The sequence below is a fragment of the Palaemon carinicauda genome, chromosome 2 (genome assembly GCF_036898095.1).
Source record: "Palaemon carinicauda isolate YSFRI2023 chromosome 2, ASM3689809v2, whole genome shotgun sequence".
In the NCBI taxonomy this organism is placed as follows: Eukaryota; Metazoa; Arthropoda; class Malacostraca; order Decapoda; family Palaemonidae; genus Palaemon; species Palaemon carinicauda.
The window spans coordinates 59,007,313-59,034,634 of NC_090726.1; the positions used below are offsets into that span (position 1 = coordinate 59,007,313).

The 27,322-nt window shown below is 41.4% G+C and overlaps 1 protein-coding gene across 1 annotated transcript in view; it reads left to right on the forward strand.

Annotated features, from left to right (window-relative positions):
* The first annotated feature begins 16,707 nt into the window (after window positions 1-16,707).
* The window catches only part of LOC137625304 (centromere-associated protein E-like), a 138,239-nt gene continuing 127,624 nt past the window's right edge, over window positions 16,708-27,322 (forward strand). Inside the window, exons 1-3 of the mRNA XM_068356137.1 lie at window positions 16,708-16,836; window positions 21,111-21,295; window positions 21,440-21,562. Of these exons, the coding sequence (XP_068212238.1) occupies window positions 21,139-21,295; window positions 21,440-21,562 (280 nt within the window). The 5' untranslated portion in view covers window positions 16,708-16,836; window positions 21,111-21,138. The remainder of the gene's footprint in view (window positions 16,837-21,110; window positions 21,296-21,439; window positions 21,563-27,322) is intronic.

Here is a 27,322-nt window from a genome sequence, read left to right on the forward strand (position 1 = left end):
ACGAAGATCGATCACAAAGCTTTGTGGATGGCTCGGCAGATGGGGTTAAGAGGGTAAGTAAATGTTGATCTACTAAAATAATATTTTTGTTTCTCTTGCGATAATAATAATAATAATAATAATAATAATAATAATAATAATAATAATAATAATAATAATAATAAAAATGATAATAATAGTAATAATAATAATAATAATAATAATAATAATAATAATAATAATAATAATAATAATAATGACATCTATTGGTCTTCTGGATCGTCCTTGTGGTCTGTAAAACATTATGGTCAGATTTTCATGTAGAAACTCGGTGATCTAGTAAAAATTTCAATCAAAATACAATATTAAGCCTATTTGAAAAAAATAATATTCGATATATACAAATATACCTGGTAAAATTTACATAGGAGAGACATAATTCATAAGAATGGATCTGTTTACTCCATTTTCCAATAGTAAATCTAATTTATTATGATTATTTTATAGAACACTAGCCTACGTCACATGTTTTACTGAACCATATTGAAGTAATAGTTAGAATCTCAGTAAATGTGAATATCCTCCATATTTATATTATGTGGGTCTACGCAAATAATAGGACACTTACTGAGAGACCAGAACCTGTAGAAAACTCCTTAGTCTAAAATGCCCTAATATGATATGTGAAAAGATATTTAGTAATAACAGAACTCTTATTGGTTGAAAAGCATTTAGAATCAATAAAATTTCTCAGTGATTCAGCTCTATCATCTTTTAGTATTTCAATAACTCAACCTTATCACCCTAAGATTTCTCTGTTATTCAGCGTTATCACCATAACACGTGTCAGTTATCCAACTTTATCGCCCTTAAATTTCAGTTATTCAACTTTATCACCCATAGATTTCTGTTATTTAATTTTATCATCCTTAAATTTCTCAGTTATTCACTTCTATTGCGCTCAAATTCATGTTAATTTATTCTATCAACCTTAAATTCTCAGTTATTCAAGTCTATCACCTTCAATTCTTTTTTTTTACTCAACGCTATTAACCTTAAATTCCTGTTATTCAACTCTATCACCCTCAAATTCTTGTTACACAATTCTATCACCCATGAAATTATCAGTTATCAATTCTATCATCTTGAAATTTTTGTTAATCAACTTTCATCATCATCATCTCCTCCTACGTCTATTGACGCAAATGGCCTGATTTAGATTTCGCCAGTCGTCTCTATCTTGAGCTTTTGATTCATTATTTCTCTATTCATCATTTCATGCTTCACGCTTCACAATCTCCAGCCATGTAGGTCTGGGTCTTCCAACTCTTCTAGTGCCTTGTGGAGACCAGTTAAAAGTTGGTGAACTAATCTCTCTTGGGGAGTGCGAAGAGCATGCCCAAACCATCTCCATCTACCCCTCATCATGATCTCATCCACTTTAATGCCCTTAAATTTCTCAATCATTCAACACTATCACCATCAAATTTCTGTTATTCAACTCTATCACCCTTAAATTTTTCAAGATATTCCACTCTATCTCCTTCAAATTTATTTTAATCAATTCATCACCATTTAATATCTCAATCATTCAACACTATCACCATCAAATTTGTTATTCAACTCTATCATCCTTAAATTTTTCAAGATATTCTACTCTATCACCTTCAAATTTATGTAATCAATTTATCTCCCTTTAATATTTCCGTTATTCAAATCTATCACCTTCAAATTTCTATTACTCAACTCTGTCATTTATTCAATATCACACTACTCAAGAAACAAAACAATTGAAGATTTTACAATCAATTTCTTTCTTGACACGAGAAGATCTTAGAGAGGAAATTCATCTTCATCGGCCCAACCGTCCTGATGACTTGGTACGCAGAGCGTTTCGGCATCTGGAATTTCCACGAAGCCCGCCAGACCTTCTTCCCCCAACTTATTTCTTTAGCCTGTCCACCAGGGGCTCCGTATCAAGAAAACTTTAGCTGGGTGTAAGTTGTCAGCACGTTCGTTTTCGATAGGAGCTGGATTTATGTATTATATCAATATGCATAAAGAAATACGAGCGCTATCATAGGATGAACATGGAACACTTGCATTGTGTTGATATCGTTGCCCAGAATCTCCCTTATAATAAAAAGTAAGTGTCTGGAAATCTATATAAAGTAAATTATTCAAAATTTATTTTACTTTGAAAAACTCCCCTTCTATGGCCTCCACGTACACAGAGGAAAATAAAGATGACTTCATATTCCTTAAAAGGCCTAAATATAAACAAAAATAATCTAAGTTAAAAATGGGCTATCTGAACATTGAAAATTTATTTTTGAGGTGTTTATTAATTATCAATGTGTTAAAGAACGAAATACTGTTATTGTGGAAATACATTATGCTACCATTCCAGGGGACCTATTAAGGATAGCAGCCCTGAACGGAAAATAAGCATGGTTAAATTGAACCATTAAAGAGAAGTAATGAAAGGTGAAACACATGAGGATAGATTATGAAGTTAGATGAAAAATTAACGGGAATTTTAAAAGGAAACTTTTTTCGTCCTATCATTTCAATGTTTTTAGAAATAGTAGGCTAAGTGAAAGTAAGGTAGGATTTAGAAAACAGCAGATTATCAGTCAAACCGATGAGCAAAACCTCCCAAAACAGATAGAAATTAATCGTTATTTTTTTTTTTTTTTTTTTTTTTTTTTTTAAATATCGTAGTGAATCACATTATTATTACAACATGATAAGGGATTCCACACTGAATTATCTTAAGATTGGAATCTTTCAACATTAAAGAAACTGTTGTTACAAACCACACCTCACTGAAGCAAGACATTCCAGTAACCAGTAATGAAAATCATATTTGCCAAGCCATGAAAAAAAACATTACTAATAGCACATCTTATATCACAGGCTAACAGCTTTACGTGAGGCGGGACTTATGACCAAATGGTTGGACAATGAGCTGAGGAGATTTCCTCCTGACAGGTCAGAACAACTGACACAGTTAACCCAGTCAGATACTTCCACAGCTATTACACCTACTCATCTCCAAGTAAGAAAATGGTCTTGGGTAGGGCCATAGCCTCTGTCTTCCACTATTCTATCTTATTTCTCTTCCTCTTGTTTTGTTGAAGTTTTTAAAGTTTATGTAGGGAGGGGACTCGGGCTCTGATCTTATGTCTAATATGACTCCTGCAGCAAAATGTATATTGAAAAGGAATAACCTCAATATTGAGATGCTGAAATGTACGCAAGATAGAAGTGAACGGAGACGTGAGTGCTGTGCTCGATGAGCTGCTAATGAGACTATTGTGTGATAAAGCTACGGATATTTTAATGCTATTATAATGTTCTATTTTTCTTTTTTCTTTACCTCACTGGGCTATTTTCCCCGTTGGAGCCTCTGGGCGTATAGCATCCTGCTTTTCCAAACTAGGGTTGTAGCTTAGCTAGTAATAATAATAATAATAATAATAATAATAATAATAATAATAATAACAATAATAATAATATCTTTGGGTATAGTTTTCTTGCTCAAGGGTACTCTCGAGCACACTATACTATCTTATTTCTCTTCCTCTTGTTTTTTTTTTTTTCCAAGTTTGTATAGTTTATAAAAGAAAGATTTATTTCAATGTTTTTAATGTTCTTAAAATATTTCATGTTAATTGTTCATTACTTTTCTTGTAGTTTGTTTATTTCTTTATTTCCTTTCCTCACTGGGCTATTTTCCCTGTTGGAGTCCTATCATGCTTTTTCAACTAGGGTTGTAGCTTACCTAATAATAATAATAATAATAATAATGAAATACATTTTCCTCCCACTTATAACTAATCTTCAGCCCCGCAAGTTAACATGTAAAAACTATATCCAACCTCAGCCTCACATCTAGCTGCTTTTGAACCTGCTACGAGTCACTAGGTCTACTCAATATAAATTGAAAGCTTTCTCCACATTTCGTGAATCTTCTTACATCCTGATCTTTATTTCAGTTGGGGATAACTTCCTTGTTTTGAACTTACAAGTCCAAAACAGCTAGTCTTATTCCATGTTTTGCCTATTCTTTTCCTTCCTTGTGGCATGTAGTCTCGTAGAAAAGTTTTTTCTTATGTATTTCTTAGCTATTTAATATAATAGCATTTCTCTGGTCTCTAATTTTCTTAATTACCAATCTTTATCTAAATTTTCCATTGCTGTTTTTACCTTGTAATACAATTATCAACTTAGCAACCTTGAATTCACCAGCAGGGCCTCTGGCCTGGAACTGTTTTCCTGCATAAATCCTAATTCAATAAAAGAATAACTAATTTTAATGTCCTATCATATTTTTCATTTGATAATCTCCTCCATTGAAAATCCATGAATAAACTTCCTTTTTTTAATTTCAGGCTGCCTTTTTCATTCTGTTCATGGGCGTCTTGATTTCTGCCATTGCGCTCCTGATGGAAATTGTTACTTGGAAATCGCCTTCTGGTAAAGCTGTGTTCCAAGGAAATTACTAGGAATGTATTTATGTAGGGTTCTATGATTATTTACAAATTTTCAAATGTATACCTGTTTATGTATGCATGTATGTATATATATATATATATATATATATATATATATATATATATATATATATATATATATATATATATATATATATATAAATGAACGACCAAGACAGAGAGAGAGAGAGAGAGAGAGAGAGAGAGAGAGAGAGAGAGAGAGAGAGAGAGAGAGAGAGAGAAAATAGTTAAAGCATAAGTAGCCGAGTGGGTTTTTATGACTATGAAGAGCCTTGAATTGTCTGCAAAGGCCAATTTTTGATCGTATGAGGGGGTTTTCAAAACACTCCCCCTTATGTATTCGCAACTTCGCTAAATATGGATAACAGAATTTTTAAAACTGCTTAGATTAACTTTTTGAGTAGTATATGTATATGTGGTAACCTATTAGAAACGTCCCTCACTCGCAATCTGTGAGTCGGGAGTTCAAGACCCACACAAGCCCGATTGTTTCTCATAGTGTTTGCAACCTCACTATCCATGTGAGCTAGAGATGGTGGTCTTGAGTAGTCTATAGTTCTATTTTTACCTTATGAGTCATCAGCAGCCATTGTTTAGCCTTCTCTAGTCCTAGCTTGTGTAGGGAGGGGACTTGGGCTCTGATCTTATGTCTAATATGACTCCTGCAGCAAAATGTATATTGAAAAGGAATAACCTCAATATTGAGATGCTGAAATGTACGCAAGATAGAAGTGAACGGAGACGTGAGTGCTGTGCTCGATGAGCTGCTAATGAGACTATTGTGTGATAAAGCTACGGATATTGTGAAACTTTTACTACAAAGGGGCTCTTCTACAAGTATGTAGCAGTGACACAACGATTTTAATTTTCTTTTTCTATTGTGTTATATTCTTTCGGGAGAAGCCTTTAAGTACTTTACACACACACACACACACACACACACACACACACACACACACACACACATATATATATATATATATATATATATATATATATATATATATATATATATATATATGCAAACACATAGAATCATTAATCAAATTTGTTTTGGGGCAAAGAAGAAGAAGCATATACGCATATCTATCAAAAAGAGAGATGGATCTGTTAAAACAACAGAAGATGAAGAAAGACAACGTTGGATGGAACACTTTAGCAAGATCATGAATAGGAGATTCGAAGGTAATAATTTGATTGATATACCTAAAGCCACGAAAGACCCTGATGTGCCCATGAAGGAATTTAGTGTGTTTGCAGTCGAAGCTACCATTAGAAAAACTCGGGAAATGGAAAGCCCCTGGTTATGATGGAGTAACTGCTGGAATGATACTGGCTGAAAATGAAGTAGCTCCCAGAACACTTACAAGACTATTTTGTAGAATGTGGCATGAAGAGGCAAAACCTGATGAATGGGAGTTAGGAGTGTTGGTGAAAATGGCAGAAAAAGGAGACCTGACTGATTGAAATATTGTCATGAAAATATATAGCATGCTCATTCGAAAGAGACTGGGGAGAAAGATTGATGAAAAGCTTAGAGATGAACAGGCAGTATTTCGAAAAGGTAGAAGTTGCACTGACCAAATTTTCATTTTGAGACATGTACAGCAATACGCAGAATGTAGAAATCCACTTTTAATGGCATTTGTGGGCTATAACAAATCTTTTGATAGTGTGCACCGGCCAATTTTGTGGAGAGTCCTGCGTTAGTATGGAGTTTCTCTTAAATATGTGAATTTGATTAAGTCTGTTCATGAGCATAGCAAGTGCAAAGTTAATTTTAGTGGAGTCCTATTAAATGAATTTCCGATGAACAGTGAAGTACTCCAAGGGAATGTGTTGTCACTTATGTTCTTTATCTTCCTCATGGATTCTTAATGCATAGAACAGTTGGAGAGTGGAGAGAAGGATTGGACTGGATTGGTAACAGGAAATTAGCAGCCCTAGAGTATCCTGATGACGTTATCCTTATTAGCAGAACACTACAGGATTTGCAATGGTTGCTCACCAGAATGCATGAAATATCACATGAAGCTGGTCTCAAGATAATTAGAAGGAAGACATTGATGATGAGAACAGAATATCCAAAAAGAAGATGAAATATCACTGGAAGGAGAAAGGATTATTAATAGGGTAGAATCATTTGAGTATTTAGGAACTATAATCTCCAATACTAGGTCCTTAGAATTATAGTTTAATGAAAGATTGGAAAAAGCAAATCAGATAATGGCTAGGTTAAGTAAAATTTGGAAATCAAATCGCCTTAAATTACATATAAAAATCAGACTATATATGAGTTTAGTAAGATCGATGTTACTGTACGAACATAAGTCATGGTATGACAATGAAGCAATCTCCAACAGATTTAGTAGATTTACAAACAAAACCCTCAGGAGGATATTGGAAGTTAAATGGCAGGACAGGATTAGATATGAAATTATAGGAGAGACTACTCAAGTGCCATGTGTGGATGAGATCATGGGGAGGGGTAGATGGGTACGGTTTGGGTGTGCTCTTCGCACTCCCCATGAGAGAGTATTTCACCAAACATTTAACTGGGATCCACAAGGCACTAGAAGAGTTGGAAGACCCAGGTCTACATGGCTGAGGACTATGAAGTATGAAATTTAAAGCTCAAAGTATAGACGACTAGCAAAAATCTAAAATATAACCGAGGCTCTTTGCATCAATAGGTGTAGGAGGAAATTATGATGATACAAACATATATATATATATATATATATATATATATATATATGTATGTATATATATATATATATATATATATATATATATATATATATATATGTATATATATACATATACATATATATATATATATATATATATATATATATACATATACATATATATATATATATATATATATATATATATATATGTATATATATATATATATATATATATATATATATATATATATGCAGTATGTGTGCATGTATGTATGGGCGTATATTTATGCGTGAATGTCTGTATAAATGTATGTATGCCTAGCCTATATATTTGTTATTGTCTTTAGCCAACACTTGCTGTGAATGCAGACGTATTCATTTCGATGATCAATAAAATCTGAGCTTAATGAATTGTTTGTTTTTCCAGATGCCTTTATGAATAAATTATAATACCTATATATATATATATATATATATATATATATATATATATATATATATATATATATATATATATATATATATATCGCAGTAAGAATCCTCCGTACTAAATGAGAAACATTATTACAACCGAAGTGGAATGTTTACATTAAACAGCATTAAAAAGAAAGACAGATTCTCCAAGTAGTTTCAGTAAGCAAAATAAAGCTAACATTGTTTTATGGTAACAATAGGCCTACTACTACTGCCACTGAATTGTTAGCTTTAAACTAAGATAAATCAGTTAAGGAAATTTATTATAAAAAAGAAAAAAAAAAAAAAGGATAGAGATGGAGAGATCAGTGATGAATCCAAGCTGTATGTACACCGCTCCCTTCGTCGTCCAGAAAATCAACAAACTGTTTATTTATTTGAATTCTCCTTTCGCCACACCGTGGTTTCCCATGTATATGTATTCCGCTCTATCAGAGCTACATTTTGACATATGTATTATTTCATTACATGTTTCTGTTAACTCATAATTCGTATATTTGTAAGTGTAAGAAAACACATATATTTTGGCGGGCAATTCAATCTGATTTGGCACCAGCGCCATCCTACCTTTCCGTCCGCACCTTGTAATATACTCCCACACACATTTGAATAAAGTATCAGTTGATCTTGGTGACGCTTGTCTCACTGTCCTTACAACTGGTGACCCCGGAGTTGAAAGTAGCATCAGCGGTTTTGGCTTTGCCATTAACGGACTTATTACGGCCGTGCTACCTTCTTTATACTCCGTTACCTTAGGCGTGAGCCTGCCTTTGGTTCTCCCACACTTCGGTGCATGTAAGGCAGTAGGATGAGCTTAACCGACATATCAACTTCTCACCTCTTCGCCGACTCGTCGTCTGGCCACGATGCAGGAAGCAACACGCCCATCGCACCCAACGACCTCGCCTCCACGCCCAAAGTCAAACTGCCGCCTTTTTCTCAACACAACACCGCTTCCTGGTTCCTGAGAGCAGACGTACTCTTCCGCGTCGCTAGACTCAGCGACTCCTGCGCCAAGGCTGACATCGTTCTCACCTCCATACCTGAAGAGGTATTCGACAAGATTTCCCCATGGCTCGACGCCCAGGCCGGCCAAGTTTCATACGACGACCTGAGAACGAAACTCATCGGTATCTACTCCCTCTCCGTCTCAGCAAGGGCACAGAAAGTCCTGGACCTCGCCGGCAAGCCCATGGGTGACACCTCTCCTGTCGAGGCGTGGGACGAGTTAACCGGCCTGCTTATGCTCCCCGAAACAGACAGCAACGGCCGACGACGTGAGATTAGCTTATCTCGCGAGATCTTTCTTCGACGCCTACCACAAGATGTAAGGGCCCAATTGACAGACGCCGACACTCTCCCAATGAACGAACTCCTGTCGAAGGCTCAGAAGCTCCACGAGGCCTCCAAAGCATCTCGCCTCGGAGCATCATCGTCAGCACCGCCTTCGTTCTCCTCCTTCAGCAGCTGCTCTTCCATAGACTCCTCAGCAACGGCTCCTGAGGACGACGAGATCAACGTTCTATCAAGAAAGAAACTGCCGCAACCAACACGACCGAACCCTAGGACTAACCCAGCATGGTGCTTCTACCACCAACAGTTCGGCAGCGACACCAAGAAATGTAGAGCACCATGCAGTTTCCCTAGAAGATGACGCCAGAAGCATCCACCAGCCACCATTGCAGCCGCAGGTAACCAAAACAAGAATGGTTTCTATATCCTTGATACCATTTCCAACCGTAGACTCATGGTAGACACCGGCGCAATGCAGTCAACGTTCCCACCTTCCAAGTCCGACCTAGACCGTGGTCCCGCCAAAAACGCTCCCTCACTCATCGCCGCCAACTGATCTCCCATACGGTGCTATGGGATTAGGACCCTCAAGATATCTATCATGGGCCGTTCGTATTCTTGGCCCTTCGCCATCGCTGACGTCAATCGCTCCCTCCTCGATGCGGATTTCCTCGCCCACCACGGACTCCTCGTCGATGTCGCTAACAAACGTCTCATCGACACGGGAACCTGCCAGTCCCGCGCCCTAGAATACGGCCCTGCAACAATGTCCGTATCCGCCGTAACGACGCATCCCTACGCCGACCTCCTACAATAATTTCCCGAGGTTTTCAAGCCCGAGCTCCAACACTCGCCAGGTTCCCCGTCCAAGCACGGGATCTACCACCACATCACAATGACAGGACCTCCTACTCACGCCAAATTCCGCCGCCTCCCGCCCCAGAAACTGAAGTTTGCCAAACGCGCCTTCGAGGACATGGAACGCATGGGTATCTGTAAGAAAGCATCGAGCCCCTGGGCATCGCCCCTACACATGGTAAAAAAGCCGGACGGGTCCTGGAGACCTTGCGGCGACTACAGGCGCCTCAACCTCATCACAACGCCCGATCACTACCCGCTGCCCAACATGCAGGACCTAACGAACGCGTTGCACGACGCGAAGTATTTTACCAAGATGGACCTCCTCAAGTCTTACTTCCAGGTCCCCGTATTTCCGGAAGACATCCCGAAAACGGCCATTGTAATGCCGTTTGGATCCTACACCTTTGCATACTCAACCTTCGGTCTACGCAACGCCGGGGCGACCTTCCAACGACTAATGGATAGCATTCTGGGTGACCTACCTTTCTGCGTCTGCTACATCGACGACATCCTGATATTCTCGAAAACTAAGGAGGAACACCGGAGGCACGTCCGCACCGTCCTCAAACGCCTACAGGAGAACGGCCTGGTCGTACGTTTCGACAAGTGCACGTTCGGTGCGGAAGGAGTGGATTTCCTTGGTCACCGCGTATCCTCGTGCGGGGTAAAACCCATGACAACCAAGGTCGACGCCATCAGAAAGTTCCCGATACCTACGACCATCCGCCAACTTCAGGAGTTCCTGGGGATGGTCAATTACTACAGGCGCTTCATCCCCAACATCGCACAAACCCTGTCACCCCTCAACAACGTACTGAAAGGAAAAGCGAAAAAACTCGAGTGGGGTTTGCCCCAGCAACAGGCATTCGCCCGGACGAAGGATGCTCTCGCGAATGCCACCACCCTGGCTCATTTCGACGACAACGCGCCCCTGCGACTAACGACCGACGTCAGCAACGTCGCCTGTGGGGCTGTGCTGGAGCAACTCGTCGATGGTTCTCCTCGACCGCTGGCATTCTTCAGCAAGAAATTGAAACCCGCCGAAGCAAGATACAGCACCTTCGATAGGGAACTCCTCGCCGTCTACCTCGCCGTCCGCCACTTCAGGCACATCTTGGAGGGCACTCCCTTCACAATCGCGACGGACCATCAACCCCTCGTACACGCTTTCACGAAATCGACAGACGCATGGTCCTCCCGACAACAACGTCGTCTCGCAACAATCGCCGAATTCGGGTGCACCATATGTTACGTCCCAGGAAAGAAAAACCCAGTTGCGGACGCCCTATCAAGGATTGAAATTGACGCAATCCACCTGGGAATCGACTACGCCAATCTCGCAACAGAACAACGCACCGACCGAGAAGCACAGGATCACCTGACTGGGCCATCCGCGCTCAAGATAAGTGCGATTCCCCTCGGACCAGCAGGAGTAACTATTCTTTGCGACACCAGCACCGGCCGCCCACGTCCCTGGATACCAGCCTCCTGCAGAAGGAAAATATTCTATATCATCCATGGACTTTCACACCACTCAGGACGCACCACCGCTCGCCTTCTGTCTGAAAAGTTCGTCTGGCCAGGGATAAAAAAGGACGCCCGGGAATGGGCGAAGTCATGCATCAACTGCCAATCAAGCAAAGTCAGCCATTACACCGAATCGGGGGTAGGCGATTTCCCCCAGCCAAAAAGACGTTTCGGTCACATACACATCAACGTCGTGGGACCATTGCCCCCTTCTGGATCTGCTCGCTACCTACTTACAATCATCGATCGCTCCACGAGGTGGTTGGAGGCATCGCCGATGACCGAAGCTACGACTCAAGCATGCGCCGAAGCCCTCCTGTCAAGCTGGGTGAGCAAGTTTGGCGTTCCTGACGACATCACGACAGAGGCCCCGCTTTCCTCTCAGAAATATGGCTCGCTTTGGCGAACCTGATGGGGACGACGCTCCACAGCACCACAGCATACAACCCCGGGGCAAACGGCATGGTCGAAAGAACTCACCGCGCCCTCAAGGCGTCCCTGATGGCGAGCTGCATCGACGGGGACTGGAAATCACGACTTCCTTGGGTACTCCTCGGCCTTCGCACCGCCCCTCGCGCAGACGGCGAACCTTCGCCCGCCGTAAAGGTTTACGGGGAGGCGCTTGCAGTTCCTGGCGAATTCTTTCCCTCATCAACCGACGACACGCAGCTGGATCACCTAAGGGACATCGCTAGGAAGTTCAAGCCATGTCTCAAAACTTACCAGGACAGAACCAAGCACTTCAAGCCAAAAAGCCTGGATGACTGCGGGTACGTTTTCGTCCGTGTCGACGCTCATCGACAACCACTAACTAGACCTTATCGAGGCCCCTACCAGGTAATTAAGAAGACAACGAAAGCCTTCCTTATCGACGTCCATGGCCAAGAGGACTGGGTCTCAATAGACCGCGTGAAACCAGCGTTTCTCGAAGGAAGCGACACCGCCTCCGCCGGACCTGGCAGATCCAGAGTGCCACCTCAAAACAAGGCGCCCAACGAAAGAAAAATCATCAAACGACGACAAGAGGAAGAGATCTTTACGCCGACCGCCGGCGCGCCCCTCCGTTCAAAAACAAGAGGAACCCTCCGACGCCCGAAAAGATACGAAGATTGATCATCAGCCCTCTACGCCGCCCGATGTCTTGGGGGGGGGGAGTACTTGTAAGGACACCGCTCCCTTCGTCGTCCAGAAAATCAACAAACTGTTTATTTATTTGAATTCTCCTTTCGCCACACCGTGGTTTCCCATGTATATGTATTCCGCTCTATCAGAGCTACATTTTGACATATGTATTATTTCATTACATGTTTCTGTTAACTCATAATTCGTATATTTGTAAGTGTAAGAAAACACATATATTTTGGCGGGCAATTCAATCTGATTTGGCGCCAGCGCCATCCTACCTTTCCGTCCGCACCTTGTAATATACTCCCACGCACATTTGAATAAAGTATCAGTTGATCTTGGTGACGCTTGTCTCACTGTCCTTACAAGGCATGCAACGGATTCGTATCCAGAAGGCTAGGTCTCATGTCTGTTGAAATAATAGTCTAAGAATTTAGTATATCTTTCATATTTTTTAAATATTTATGTGACTTTGTCTGTGTGTTGGTGACATTTTGTGCCGAACGACTGCAACTAGCCTGCTAAAAATGGGTCTATATGTCCAAATATCCATGAGGAATTATTTGCTATACAGGCTACGATTAGGAATTGACTTTAGTCGTATTTTTTCTTTTTATAGATAAACCAAATCTATTTGTATTTATTTAGGATTCAGTGGAATATATGTCATTTGGACCAGCTCTGAGATTGGGGAGGCCATTAGAAATGAGATGTAAATGAGAAAAAACGGTAACTACCCCATACAGATTAGACGTTAAAATGTTTTAAACAATTGGAACAGCAAGTCAAAGTAAGGTGATCCACCCAAAAATCACCATTGTTTTACATTCACAAAACCAAAAATAAGAATCGAGCACTGCATTACATTGAGTATTAGCTAGAAAATTTATATTACGAAGCTGGTGTTAGTAGTATTTTCTGGAACCGCCATGATCATATATTAGATTGACAAATCTGAATTCAGAAATCAACGATTAAAATTACATTTCTGTTAAATATGATGAAATTTGAGTAATATTTATAATCATAAGTATGATATTAAAATCTACAGAGGGTTTAAAATATCAATGTGCAAAAAAAAAAATATCCATCTTTAAGAGAAAATGGTTTGGGGAAGTAAGTTATAATAGTCTCCCATTCTAAATTGTACACTGTCTTTAAAATACTTTTCTAAACGTTTTCTATAAATTTAATAATTGGAGACTTATGAATTTATTAGTTTTTGGCTCAGAATTGAGTCGATTTAAACCCTGGGCCTAAAAATATGGGCTGATCCAATAGAAAGAAATTGTGCCAGTATTAGGTTTTATTAATATCAAGTAACACCATGAACTTTAATTGAAGCATGAACAGGGAAGTCTTTTTTTTCACGAATCCTTGCAGATTCCCGAACCAGTTATGTATATGAGCTTTGGAAATAATCATGTATGTTACCGATACAGTCTTGCTCATTATTTATAGTTTTAAATCTTATGGAGTAAAGATCCCTTAGGCTTAACCCAATGCTTCTTTACTGTTGTTAACTATCTCCTTTCCTAAAATTATATCAACGAAAGAATTACATTATGATGCGGATAAACAACTACCAAAGCCAGCAAACAATTGTCATAACGTTACAGGCAAGTTTTCATTCATACTAGTGGATAAAATTTGTTTTTCCGTATTTCAGTTTTTTGTCTAATCAAGTTGGTAACGTAAGCGATGAACTTTGCAGTTATAAAACCTTTTGGAGACGTCATTACGACAATCTTATTGTTAAAGTAAATAATCCCGTTCCTGTTGCTTATTTAAGAAAAATTGAAATTGTCTTTCATAGTCTAATGGCTCTTCCTAATTTAATCATTGATCCCAATCAGTCTTGTTATTTTTCGACGACACCTTCAGTGACGCGTCCCTTTGTAAATGTCATTAACGGTCCCTTAATTGATACTCCTCATGTTTCGGCAGTCAACCACTGAATTCATAATTTTACATCAGTTGCCCCACCTGTTGGATCGTCATATTTCAATACTATGCTGCCAGCAAGGCACAAAATCAGTAACTTCACGTCAATCCATCCTGCTTCTTCCTCATTTCCGAACCTAGATTAATCTTCGGCACCATCGTTCAATTAGTTTATTATCCATGTTGCATAAGATTTTTCATAATTCTGACCATCCTTTACATTTAGATCTTCCTGGACAATTCCATCATGTTCGTAATACTAGGCAGGCAGTTAATTCTAATAGCCAGGCCTTCTCCATCATGAGACTCAATACTACACAGTATTCTAGAAGTTTTATTCCAGCTGTGACCAAGTTGTGGAATGATCTTCTTAATCAGGTAGTTAAATCAGTAGAACTTCAAAAGTTCAAAGTTGCAGCAAATGTTTTTATGTAGAACAGGCTGACATAAGCCTTTTATGGTTTATATATGACATATATATTTTAACGTTGTTACTGTTTTTAGAATGATTTATTGTTAATTTGTTCTCATCATTTATTCATTTCCTTATTTCCTTTCCTCACTGGGCTATTTTTCCCTGTTGGAGCCCTTGGGCTTATAGCATCTTGCTTTTCCAACTAGGGTTTTTGCTTGGCTAATAATAATAATAATAATAATAATAATAATAATAATAATAATAATAATAATAATGGTAGCGCAAATACCACCCAACCTAACAGTGTGCGTGAAAACTTGCAAAGGCCTGTACCGGTAGACTATTCCATTAAGCTCGTACCATACCGTGGACCAGTGCTCTCCTACTGCCGTCTCAGTGTATTGAGACGGCAGTGGCTCTCCTTGCCTGCAGGTGACCGTGAAAGTTATCTGACGTGTTCATCTGCCTATAATATTATAGATGAAGAGAAAAATGAGACATCTGCACATATGTAACGTTATTCAATTAAAATGAATTCAAAGATTCAAACAACTGCAGGCTTTTTACTGGCGGACCAATAAAGTTGATTAGTTCTTTGGTAAAGTAATGTGTTTAATGCTTATCATACCTTGCTGACCAGGCAGTGTTTTAGAACAGTTGTCAAGTGTGTAACGTATGAACCTTTTTCTAGCATAAGACATAGGGTCTATGTCTTCTATGAGAACCACTGCTGGGCTGTGCTCAGGGTACAAGATAACTTTTAATACCCCTGATTCTATCTATCCCAGAAAAATCTGCTCAGATGGATCGTAGTGGAACACAACAATTAGATATAAAAAAAAAGTTACTGCACTTCTTGTGGTCGTTTTGTAACCATCTTTAGAATGTATGTGGTCCACTTAGTTTTCATCCTTAACGCTATAAATGTCTTATTATATAACGTGGTCGGTAAAAAAAAATAATAACGGAAAATTTAAAGGAAAATTAAAGTGACTGGCACGGTTGCAGGGATTGTTGCTGATGTCTTGCACCATGACGCAGTAGTTTAAAATTCCCTTGATTTCGTATTTGTTTACCCAGGGTTTCGACACCATTGGCTGGTGTCGGTGCGCTGCCAGATGTTAAATAACATTAAGTTGCCCGTTGTGATTTGCTGGGATGATCTTATATAATATGTTTAATGTTCTCTGTCATAATAAAACTTTAAGAAAATTGGTATTATATTTAAGATGTATGATAAATATCTATATACCTGCCAGTTATTTGATTATCTGTTGGTCAGTGTATATGTATTACTTGCTTGTTTACTTGTTTTGGACACTATTGAATATAGCGTGTATCTTTTGAAAATATTGAAATATATGAGTGATAAAGCACATCTTTGGAAAATATTGACAAGTATAAGTGATAGTGGATGTTAGATCGGCCATCTGTGGCCACGATGTTAGGCTATTCTAAATGGAAATCAAGCAAATTGAAAAGCACCGACTAAAGCTCACGTCTCTCTTAAATATATGAAAATTCAAACGAAAATATATGAATTCTGGGTTATTTGAAATATAGAAATTTGTAGGTTTGTTTGTCATTAAAGTTTTTATAGTTTATATAGCAAATATTTTATTTTAATGTTGTTACTGTTCTTGAAATATTTTCTTTTTCTTTGTTTCCTTTCCTCACTGGGCTATTTTCCATGTTGGGGCCCCTTGGCTTATAGTATTTTGCTTTTCCAACTAGGGTTGTAGCTTAGCAAATAATAATAGTAATAATAATAATAATAATAATAATAATAATAATAATAATAATAATAATTGTTTATGGAGATAACACCGTATGTGAATATATACTTTTGAGTACGATAGTCAAAACTTAAAACGACTGCTGATTGGTCGTCTGTTATGTTGTTTTCGTCTGAACGGTGAAATTTAAATTTCCCCTAGTTGTGAATGTGTGTGGATTCTGCCCGTGGCTGTCAACGTTTTGGGTGGGATTTAATGTATATTTAAAGGTAAATTAAGTTTCTTTTGTTATGTTTTGAATCAAATTTTAAGGAGATACAGATTCTTAACCGTAATTTCAAATTCTGTACTATGTTAGTCTATAGATGAAGGTTAAATAGACGTTGGTACGTGCATGCCGTCATTTCGTAGTAGATCCCAGTATCATCAAACTTAGGCTTGAGTTACTGGCATTATCCTTATGAGGCTACCGGAAGTTTCGTATAGTAGGCAAGGTCATATCTTAGCAGCTATATAATAGGGAATGATACTGTAATGACTTTGCGTAGGCTCTCATAGGCCTATTTATGAAGGCTTCATAAGGGTGGCAAGCAACATAACCGTACAACACACGGTAGCAGATTCATAATTCGTTTTTATAAGGTCAGGCTATATGTTAAATTACTATTCAGATAAAGAGTAGTATTTCTTGACTTTCTTAGCATACAAAAAGTCCTTGCTAAATTAAAATTGGAAAAAGCCTTGGGTTAGAGTTCTCTTGCTTGAAGGTACACTCTGGTACACTGTTCTATTTGGTTTCTCTTTGTTAAAGATTTTATGGTTTATATTGGAAATATTTATTTTGATGTTACTGTTCTTAAAATATTCCATTTTTCCTTGTTTCCTTTCCTCACTGGGCTATTTTCCCTGTTGGGGCCCCTGGGCTTATAGCATTCCTGCTTTTCCATCTAGGGTTGTAGCTTAGCAAGTAATAATGATAATGTTTCAAGACACTGCTCAGTCTCTACCTTAGAGTAGGTGATAATGAGACAACTTACCGCCCTACTAATTCACTGTTTGTGTATTGTGACCCTTCTGTCGCTATTATTGTTTGAATGACCATTTTACTGTGTATGGAAGTAGGTGTTATCTCTATCTCACTGTTGTGAAGCCTTCAATTGGGCGTTGGGTATTATAGCATAAGTTGCCATTCTTCGATAGCTCAAAATACTTTGCACAATATTTTGAATACAATAAACCAAAGGCTCGAATAAATACTAACGTAATAGTAACTATATAATTCTTAAAAATTAAAGCCAAATTTAAATCAAAGCGTTCAAACATTGTGCTACCTGTACCGCTCTACCTGAAGATTTTTCATTATTTTTTCGTGGGGGTCCGGCAGGCTTGCCCTAGGTTAGGTTAGTGACCTGTTTTCTTACTAGATTAGGTTAGGTGTGGTTAGGTTAGCTTTTTATTGAATATTAGAAAAAATGAAGGGGAAGTCCTCGGAGAACCATGCGTTCGAACGGTGTCTTTCTGTGTCGGTACGTCGTAAGTTGTAAACATTGTCGATGGTGGTTGCGTTTTCACTTTCGTGAGTACTTGTTTTCTAGGTAAAATTGGATAACTGAATGGTATATTTTCATGTGTTTTGGAAGAATTTGATGATTTTTCTTGGAAATCCATAGGTTGTGGAGTTATGGTCGATACATAACTCTACAACTATGGGTTTGCGCTGATAGTTATCACATTCCTTCAAAACGCATGAAAATATACCCGAAAAACCATTTTGTTATCCCCTGGGAATTATGGCAACTTATGCAAATTTACCTGACATTTTGTTGAAAATACTTGCTGTAAGTAATAGAAGGAAACTAATGGAAAGTAGCCTATTCTAGTTAAGGAATTACAAAATCAATATTTGTACAAACTAGATTAGCCTAGCTTGTAACATTTCTGTTAAGTATTAACACTACCACCGATCACTTATACAACAATTTGTATTCTTAGCCCACTTACTTGTTACTAGCAATATGTATTCAAATTAAAAATTATTTGATTTGCCATTCTATTTAGATTTAGAACCGTGCTGCCGTTTGCAGTTCCAAACGTATGTATGTACATGCCCAAAAAACCTTATCTCATCAGGGAAACAAACACAGGAATGTGAACTGATCGGAGGTTCCCCCTTAACTAACTTAGAATGGCCTCTCCTTACCTTGCCTCACCTCGCCTATGGGTATGACCCCATGCAATCTCCTTGGATGCAGCGTGCTTAACCTAAGTGTTGTATCCTCTACTCTCATGTTTTAGGAGAAGAAGCAATAAATAAAAAGGACTGTTTTCCATGGGTCAAGATGTCTTTCGGAAGAAAGTCCCATATACAGTATAGTCGCTGCAGAGATTCCAGGTGAAATAAGCCCAGTCCCGTGATGATGTCGTAAGCAATCACGCTGTCTCCCACGTGATAGGGCCCACAATGCATCCCTATTCACATTTTAAACTATACTAACTTATAATCACTTTCCTTAATCACATTTACATTTTGTCTACAATTATTTTCTATTATTGTAAAGAACTTGTATGTATGACCATTTTAAAGATAATTGGAATTATAGAATCATGGTCAGAGAATATCAGTATCATTATTAAACTATTTGCATGCACAACTTTGGAAAGATGTAGAAGATAGTCAGTGCTGCAATGATGGTGGTTAATTGGTCCCCCAAAAAGTCATGTGATAGGGAAGAAGGTGCTGATTGTTCATTTAGACAATGATTGCAAGGGCATCCCATTGAAAATAAGAGAAAAGGCTAAGCTAAAGTAATGATTTTAAGCAAGAAAACTTTTGTTTTAGAGGAAAGTTACTTTAATGAAGTGATTTGACTAGAACAGCGCTGGGAGGGTAAGTATTTGTACCATTAGGCTGTTTATAGTAGTGCCCCTTGTTTCAAAGGTTAAATATTTTATTTATACACACTTCAGTGCCACTTATTTCCAAGATTGAATAAGGTTAGATTAGCCTGATGCTGTTGGTTTTCTCATTTACAAAATTGGCTATTGTTGTTCACTTGCTCGTACGTTCAATATTTACAGTGATAAATAGCTATTTGCACGGGGAGTTTGCTTGTGCTAGCTTCATTCTTAGCAAATATTTTGTATTTATCTTTGTACAGGCTTATGGTTCCTGTGTTTAATTGTAAGTAGAGAAAAGAAGTGAAAAGATAGAAAGCAAGAAAATGGGCTGGGTTGATTACAGGAGTACATCTCAACCCAACCTATAGTCTGTTAAATTTTCGAAGTTTGCTAGGTTTGGACCAGATAGAAAAGGCAGAATTGTTAGATCTACAAGTAAGTAAGGCCCTTTAAATGCCTACTGCAGTGATCATCCTTAATACTAAGATTTGCTTTAGACCTTGGGACTTGAGGTAAAATGTTTGATTCTAAAGTACAAAACCCGTGTACAGTACTCACTTTTTTATTTTCATTCCTGATTCTTTTTTCTCCTTCCCAAATTTGTACACTTTTTCATCAGTCTTATTAATGATTAATGTAGATACAGCAGTTTAAGTTTTAGGTAGTATGTGTAGTATATTTAGACTTTCTTCTTATCTTATGAAGGAAAATGAAAATTGATTTATCTATGTTTTTCATCAATACATAAATTATTAACCTTCAAAGCTTATGTACATACACAACTTTGTTGATATATAATTTTCTTAATAAAATATCTTGCCCAATTAGGTTTTTAAGAACCAGGCTTATGATAACACTAACTCACAAATACCATTTATCCATAACTTTGCTAATAACTTACAGGATTAATTAAATTTTTGTATCTTAGAATTTTAAGAAAATCATATTAAAACCATGTTTAAAACACTCACAATTTTTTTTTTCCTAAAAAGGTTTCTCATTGTTACCAGCAATTTGTTGAAAGTAGAAATTTCTCTCTCACTGTACAATGTTCTTTGGGATGTCCATATTTATCAGTGACTGACTGAAAGCCAGTATCATTTTATGATATTGACTGCATCCTTTTAAATCCTCTTAAAAAGCATATGACCCATAAACTCAGATTAGCAATGCCAGGCAAGAAATATGCCAAATTTTTATTTATATAAATTGAACTTAGGTTTTAACCAAAAATAGGCAAAAGATTTATTTAATATAAAGTATTGGTAGGAAACAAAACATTCCATTTCAAGAAATGAAAAATTTCAATAGTCTCTGTGCAGTTACTGTAATATGATTTCCATGTCATGAAAATTGGCAACCTCTGATATCTATACCAGCCACACCACAACAGTTTCAGAAAGATAAACATACTAAAGGAAAATGTAATTTTGCAGGATATTTAGGAAAGATAGAAATTACTTTAAAAAATTGTGATGCAGCCATTCTCAAACTGCGTGGGGAAGATATTTTCTATGTTGATGCTATAAAATTCCTAATGTAAACTCATTTAAGGTGAACAAAAGCTATTAGATAGCCTTCATAGGCAGTTTTTCTTTGCTTACTTGGCATTGATATTAATTATTTCTGTTATTTTTATTTACAGGTGGATTTGATCATCATTTAGGAGCACCATGTCCGATAATATCTTGGTTTCGGTGCGACTGCGCCCCCTAATACCCAGAGAAATAAATGATAATTTAGCCATCCACTGGCGGGTAGGTGAAGATAACACTTTAGTTCAGGTTGATCCAGTAGGCAGTAAAGCATTATGTCCTCCTTACAGATTTGGTAAGTTTACTTATATAACCTTCTTTTTTAAGTTCATGGAAAAGTTATACAGTGTACTGATTTTAAATTTTACAAATTTCCATACTTTATTCTAGGTCTATAGCATAGCATTGGTTTAGGGCTATCATTAATTTTGTTTTTCAGATCGTGTTTTTGGTATGGACTATGACAATGCCGACATATTTTTTAGTGTTGCAGCGGGTATCGTTGAATCTGCTCTTGCTGGGTTCAATGGGACAATATTTGCATATGGTCAGACGTCTTCAGGTATGCATTTGAATTATTTGAGATTTTTATTTAGCCATAATGCAGTTATATATAGTACTGCATTTTGTGTCCTCATTTTTTGGGGCAAGTGTTGTAAATTTCATCATCATCAGCCGTTACTAGTCCTCTGCAAAACAAAGGCCTCAGACATGTTCTTCCACTTGTGTCTGTTATGGTCTTTCCATGCCAGTCGACACCCACAAACTTTCTTAGTTCGCCAATCCATTGTCTTCTCTTCCTTCCCCTGCTTCTTTTGCAATCTCTAGGGACTCATTTTGTTATTCTTAATATCCATTTATTATTTGTCATTCTCATAATATGTCCTGCCTACATCCATTTTTTTTCCTACATGTTAAAATATCCTCTACTTTAGTTTGCTCTTGTATCCATGTTGTTTGTTTTCTGCCTCTTTATCTTTAGTTCTATTCCCATTATTATTCTTTCCATAGTTCTCTGAGTTTTTACTAGCTTATGTTCTAAGGCTTTAGTAAGGCACCAAATTTCTGATGCACAAGTTAAAACTGGTAGATCATTTTCATTTTAGAGAAAGTGGCATTATAATTTTCATAATCTTATTTTATGTACCAAATGCTCTCCATCCCATACTTTTGTGTACCAAATGCTCTCCATCCCATACTTTTGTGTACCAAATGCTCTCCATCCCATACTTATCCTCTTTTGATTTTGAACTTGTGTCGTGGGGAATCGCTTTCTGTCTGTCCTGATTATGTATTTGTTCCGTAACCGAAATACAAACCACGCTATTTACATGGGGGTATTACTTTCGGCGTAGCTGAAATGACGAGCCATTAGATTTTTAACGAGGGTTTACTACCCCCTCGCTAGTTAGTGAGGGGGTAGGGGAGGGGTAGATAGCTACCCCTCCCCCCTCACACACCGGTGAACTGATTCACTTCACTTTTGGCTCGGGTGACGGTCAGACGTGTCTACCTCACCCTCGCATATTGACAGCCTTAATCTTTTTTGCTTTTTCTTTCAGAGTGTGTTAGGAAGTTGGCCTCTACCTCTATCATGCGGAAATGCCCTGGCTTACCTGACCGCCCTTGTGGGACTTTCATGTCGGCGGTCGAGACGGACCCTCACACCTTGTGTCCGTACTGTAGAGGTCAACGGTGTGATAGAGAAAATGTTTGCAGTGAGTGCAGGGAGTGGTCTACCTCCCAGTGGGAGAGGTTTTCCCAGCGACGGAAGAAGAAGTCTAAGGGGGATCTTTCTCCTTCAAGGGTTGCCTTGAAGAAGGAAAGTTCCAAGGACTCTTCTTCCGCTGCCCGAACCTTCTCCGAAGCTCCCACTCGATCGGTCTTTCGTGAGAGGCCAGCGAGTGGTAGCGTAGGCCTTTCTTTTGTTGACCAACCTCGGGGTTCGGGAGAGGGAGTTGCCTCCCATAGCGAGGCAGCTCCTCCTCCTCCTCTGGGGGAGGATATTGATAACTCTGTGACTAATGATGATTTATTGCAGCTTTGGGCTTCCTTGGGGCTTAAGGGTTCGCCCTCCAGGGAAGCCCTGTTTGACTTGATCCAGTTGGGAGCAGCTGTCAAACAGTCGCCGGTGATAGCGGCGGAGGTAGATCCTCTGTCTATCGTCGACGTTGTTGTGGCAGAGGCTTACGACGGGTCGGGTCAAACCCCTGCCTTGGTTGCTGATGTAGCTGAAGGCTCAGTTCCCCCCTCCGAACATCTTTCGAGGGAGGAGCTGAGTCCAACGGTCTCTCCTGCGGGTGATTCTCCCCCCGGGGGAGTTTACTGACAGAGACTCCTCTTCGGAGGACCTACGATGGTGTGCCTGCTCCTAGAGGTCGTCTTCGCCGCAAGGCTCGCCCTCCTCTCCACCGTAGAGGCTTTCCTTCTCCCTACAAGGGAGTTAGGAGGCGCCTCTTCGGTTCTTCACCCTCGACGTTCCCCGCAGAGGTTCCTCCTCGTCGTGAGGTGACCGTTGCAGCTGCATCTCTAGACCTCTCTGCAGATCGTTCGCGATCTCCAACGCCTGCCAGACCTGTGGACTTGCCTTCTCCGTTCCTGGAAGCTGATGCGGTGTGGGCGCCCACGCACCCCGTTTTCCAACAGCCTCCGGTCCCTTCGGGGTAGAAGGACTTGTCTCGCAATGTGAGCAAGTCTTCAGCGCCAGGTTTCACCTGCGCGCAGTAGCGCGCAAGCGCTCTCCTGCTGTTGCTGAGGACCTTCCTGCGCGCCAGCGATCTCCTGCAGCAGAGGCAGAGTCATCTCGTCAGCGCTCTCCTGCTCGTCAACGTGCTCCTGTAGGCCAGCGCTTGCCTACGCGCCAGCGTTCTCCTGTGCACCAGCGATCTCCTACTCGCCAGCGCACATCTGCGCGCCCTGTTCCTGTCACGCGCCAGGCGCGTCCACGATCTCCAGCTCGCCAGTGATCTTCTCCTGCGCGTCAGCGCGCACCTGCGCAAACTCGTTCGCCCGCGCGCCCACGATCCCCGGATCTGGGCACAGGCAAGAAGATTTGGAGCTTGCCCACGCGTCAGCCCTCGCCTGCGCGCCATCGTGCGCACTCGCCTTCTCGCCCTTCCAGAGCTGGACGAGACGCTACACGCCCACGCGCTCACGGAAAGTCTCTGGCACGCGCCGACGAGCAGCCCCCAGTACGCTCCTCTACTCCTGCTGGCCCTGCACCCCAGCCGCCTGCTCCAGACCGCGCGCCCGCGCGATCTGTCACCTGCGCGCAAGCATCCTTCAGCGCGCTCGCGCGCTCACGATCCTGCTCGCCGAAGGTCTCCTACGCGCCAACGCGCTATCTCTCCTGAGCACGATCGCCCTACGCGCCGATGCTCGCCTGTGCGCCGACGCTCGCCTGCGCGCCAGCGCGCCAATGCTCGCCCTTACAGCCGTGCGCGCCCACGCCCCCCTTCGCTCACGCGCCTTCACCTTCGTGCGCGAACATTAGCCTGCGCGCGAACCCGCGATTTGTCCATCGCGAGAGCGCCAACGCAACCCCAAGTGCGATTCTCGACGGGTTTCGCAGCGCGAGCAGCCGAGCGAGTCTCCAGGAACGTCCACAACCAGGTCATCATCTTCACGACCCCCCCCCCCCCCCCTTGTGATGTCTACTGTACTCCAAAGGATCGCCCGATCCCCTTCCCTCCAGTGGATGTTTCTGACACTGCTTCCGTCAGTCGTCAGCCTTGGTTTGGGTCCCTTATCAGAGCTGTCGTCCAGGCTGTTAAGCCTGCCTTCGCTGATTTGGGCCTCAAACCAGCGTCCCCACTGAAGAGGAAGAGAGGAGTAGAATTCGTGGTGACTTCTCCTTGGGTCAAACTGGCCCCCAAGAAGCTCGTAAGGAAGGCTCCTTTCCCCCCTCAGACATTCTCTCCTTCTCCTGTGGACGAAGCTTTTCCGTCCTCAGGAGAATCTACCGAGGTGAGACCTTCTCCCACTGCACCAATGGGAGAGACCCCACCACGAGTAGGAGAATCGTCGCGTACTGGGGGGGAGAAGAGTCCTCAGGCTTCTTTGTTGGAGTCCTGCATCCCTCCTAGAAGGGAACCAAAGGACTTGAAGACCGTCCCGAAGTCGTCTTCAAGGATTCGACCAGAGCCAGCGAGACCCCTGGAGAACGTCCACGTGTCCCCCCAAGTAGAGCAGTTGGGGACAGGAGACTTTGCTGCCAATTTACCAGGAGGAGAGCAGCATGATTCAGAGCACGCCTTCTGGCAGGTCCTGACCTTGATGAGGCATCTCAAGTTCAAGGACCCCGAGACTGCCCCTCGTGAAGGCAAGGATACGGTCCTGGACCAAGTCTATGGCACTCAAAAACCCTCTAAGGCCAGCGCGGCTCTGCCTTGGTCCCAAGGGGGTGAAGAGTGCCAGAGATAAGGTTGAAGGCCAGCTTGCGGAACTCGCCTCCTCCAGCCGTTCCTCTGCTGGTAACAAGCTCCTCCCACCTCCTCGTGTCCAACAGAGGAGGTACTTCGAGGTCATGGAGGAGCCTTGTTTAGCTCTTATTCTTTACCACTCCGTGGAAGAGCTTACCAGGGGAGTCTCTCTTGAGAGAGACTCCAACCGGCAGGTGACATTCTCGGCAATGGAGATCCTGAGTCGGGAGAAGGTCGCAAAGTGTGCCATGCAGGCCACTTCGTGGCTGGATGTCTGGCTAGGGTCTCTGGGCATCCTGTTGCGTTCCGAGGATCTTTCCAAGGAAAGCACCAGGAAGGCCCTGAAGACCTTCCTCCTCTTGGGCACACGTACCATTGAGTTTCTAGCCCAGCAAGTTTCGAACTTGTGGGCAAACTCGATCTTGAAACAACGTGATGCGGTGACCTAGAGGTTCCACGCGAAGGTCCCAGCCGTGGATGTCTGCAAGCTCAGACACTCTTCCATCCTAGGAAAGAGCCTGTTTGAGCCCAAGGATGTGGAACAGGCAGCTGAGAGGTGGAGGAAATCGAACCACGATTCTCTCCTCCAAAGGGCTCTTACATCTAAGCCCTACAAACCTCTAGCACCCCAACAACCTCGCCAGTCCAAGTTGACGAAACCGGCGCCGGCAGAAAAGACGAAGGTGTCCAAACAGCAGCCTTTTCCTGTCAAAGACAAGAAGGGCGGAAAGTCCTCCAAGGGAGGCAAGAATCCTAGAGGGAGCGACCGAGGCCACAAACGCTAGGATTGGCAATCCCCCTGCATGTCCACCAGTGGGGGGATGCCTACAAAGTTGCGCGTTCAGGTGGCAGCAACTCTGGGCCGATTCCTGGATGATCTCCGTGATCAGTCAGGGATATCGCGTCCCATTCACGACATCTCTTCCTCCCCTGACAGTGAATCCAGTGTCGTTGAGCTCCTATGCCATGGGATCGGTAAAGGGGCTAGCCCTTCGGGCAGAAGTCGAGACCATGCTCAAGAAGGATGCTCTCCAGGAGGTCGTCGACGGCTCCCCAGGCTTCTTCAGTCGACTCTTTCTTGTAAAGAAGGCGTCTGGAGGCTGGAGACCAGTCATCGACCTCTCGGCCCTGAACAAGTTTGTCAAACAAACTCCGTTCAGCATGGAGACAGCAGACACGGTCAGACTTGCAGTGAGACCGCAAGACTTCATGTGTACACTGGATCTGAAGGACGCGTACTTCCAGATCCCAATCCATCCGTCTTCCAGGAAGTACTTGAGATTCAGCCTAGACAACAAGATCTACCAGTTCAAGGTGCTGTGTTTCGGTCTCTCCACAGCACCGCAGGTTTTCACCAGAGTGTTCACCCTGATATCTTCGTGGGCACACAGGATCGGCATCCGTCTCCTCCGTTATCTGGACGACCGGCTGATCCTGGCAGACTCGGAGTCAACCCTTCTTCGATACCGAGACAAGCTTCTGGGACTTTGCCAAGATCTAGGGATCATGGTAAATCTTGAGAAGTCTTCTCTGCTCCCATCTCAACGACTGGTATATCTAGGCATGATATTGAACACCAATCTCCACAAAGCCTTTCCATCAGACGACAGGATAGCAAGGCTGAGGAGGGTCGCAGATCCTTTCCTCAGACGAGAAGAGCTTCCAGCCCAATCGTGGTTACGTCTCCTAGGTCACCTTTCCTCCCTAGCCCATCTGGTTCCAAACGGCCGCCTCAGGATGAGATCCCTACAATGGCGGCTCAAGTCCCGGTGGAATCAAGGCCACGATTCCCCGGACATCCTACGGAACGGACGGACCTTCAGTGGTGGGTGACGGACGAAAACCTTCGAAAGGGAGTGGATCTTTTCGTCCTCCCCCCGGATTTGATGCTGTTCTCGAAC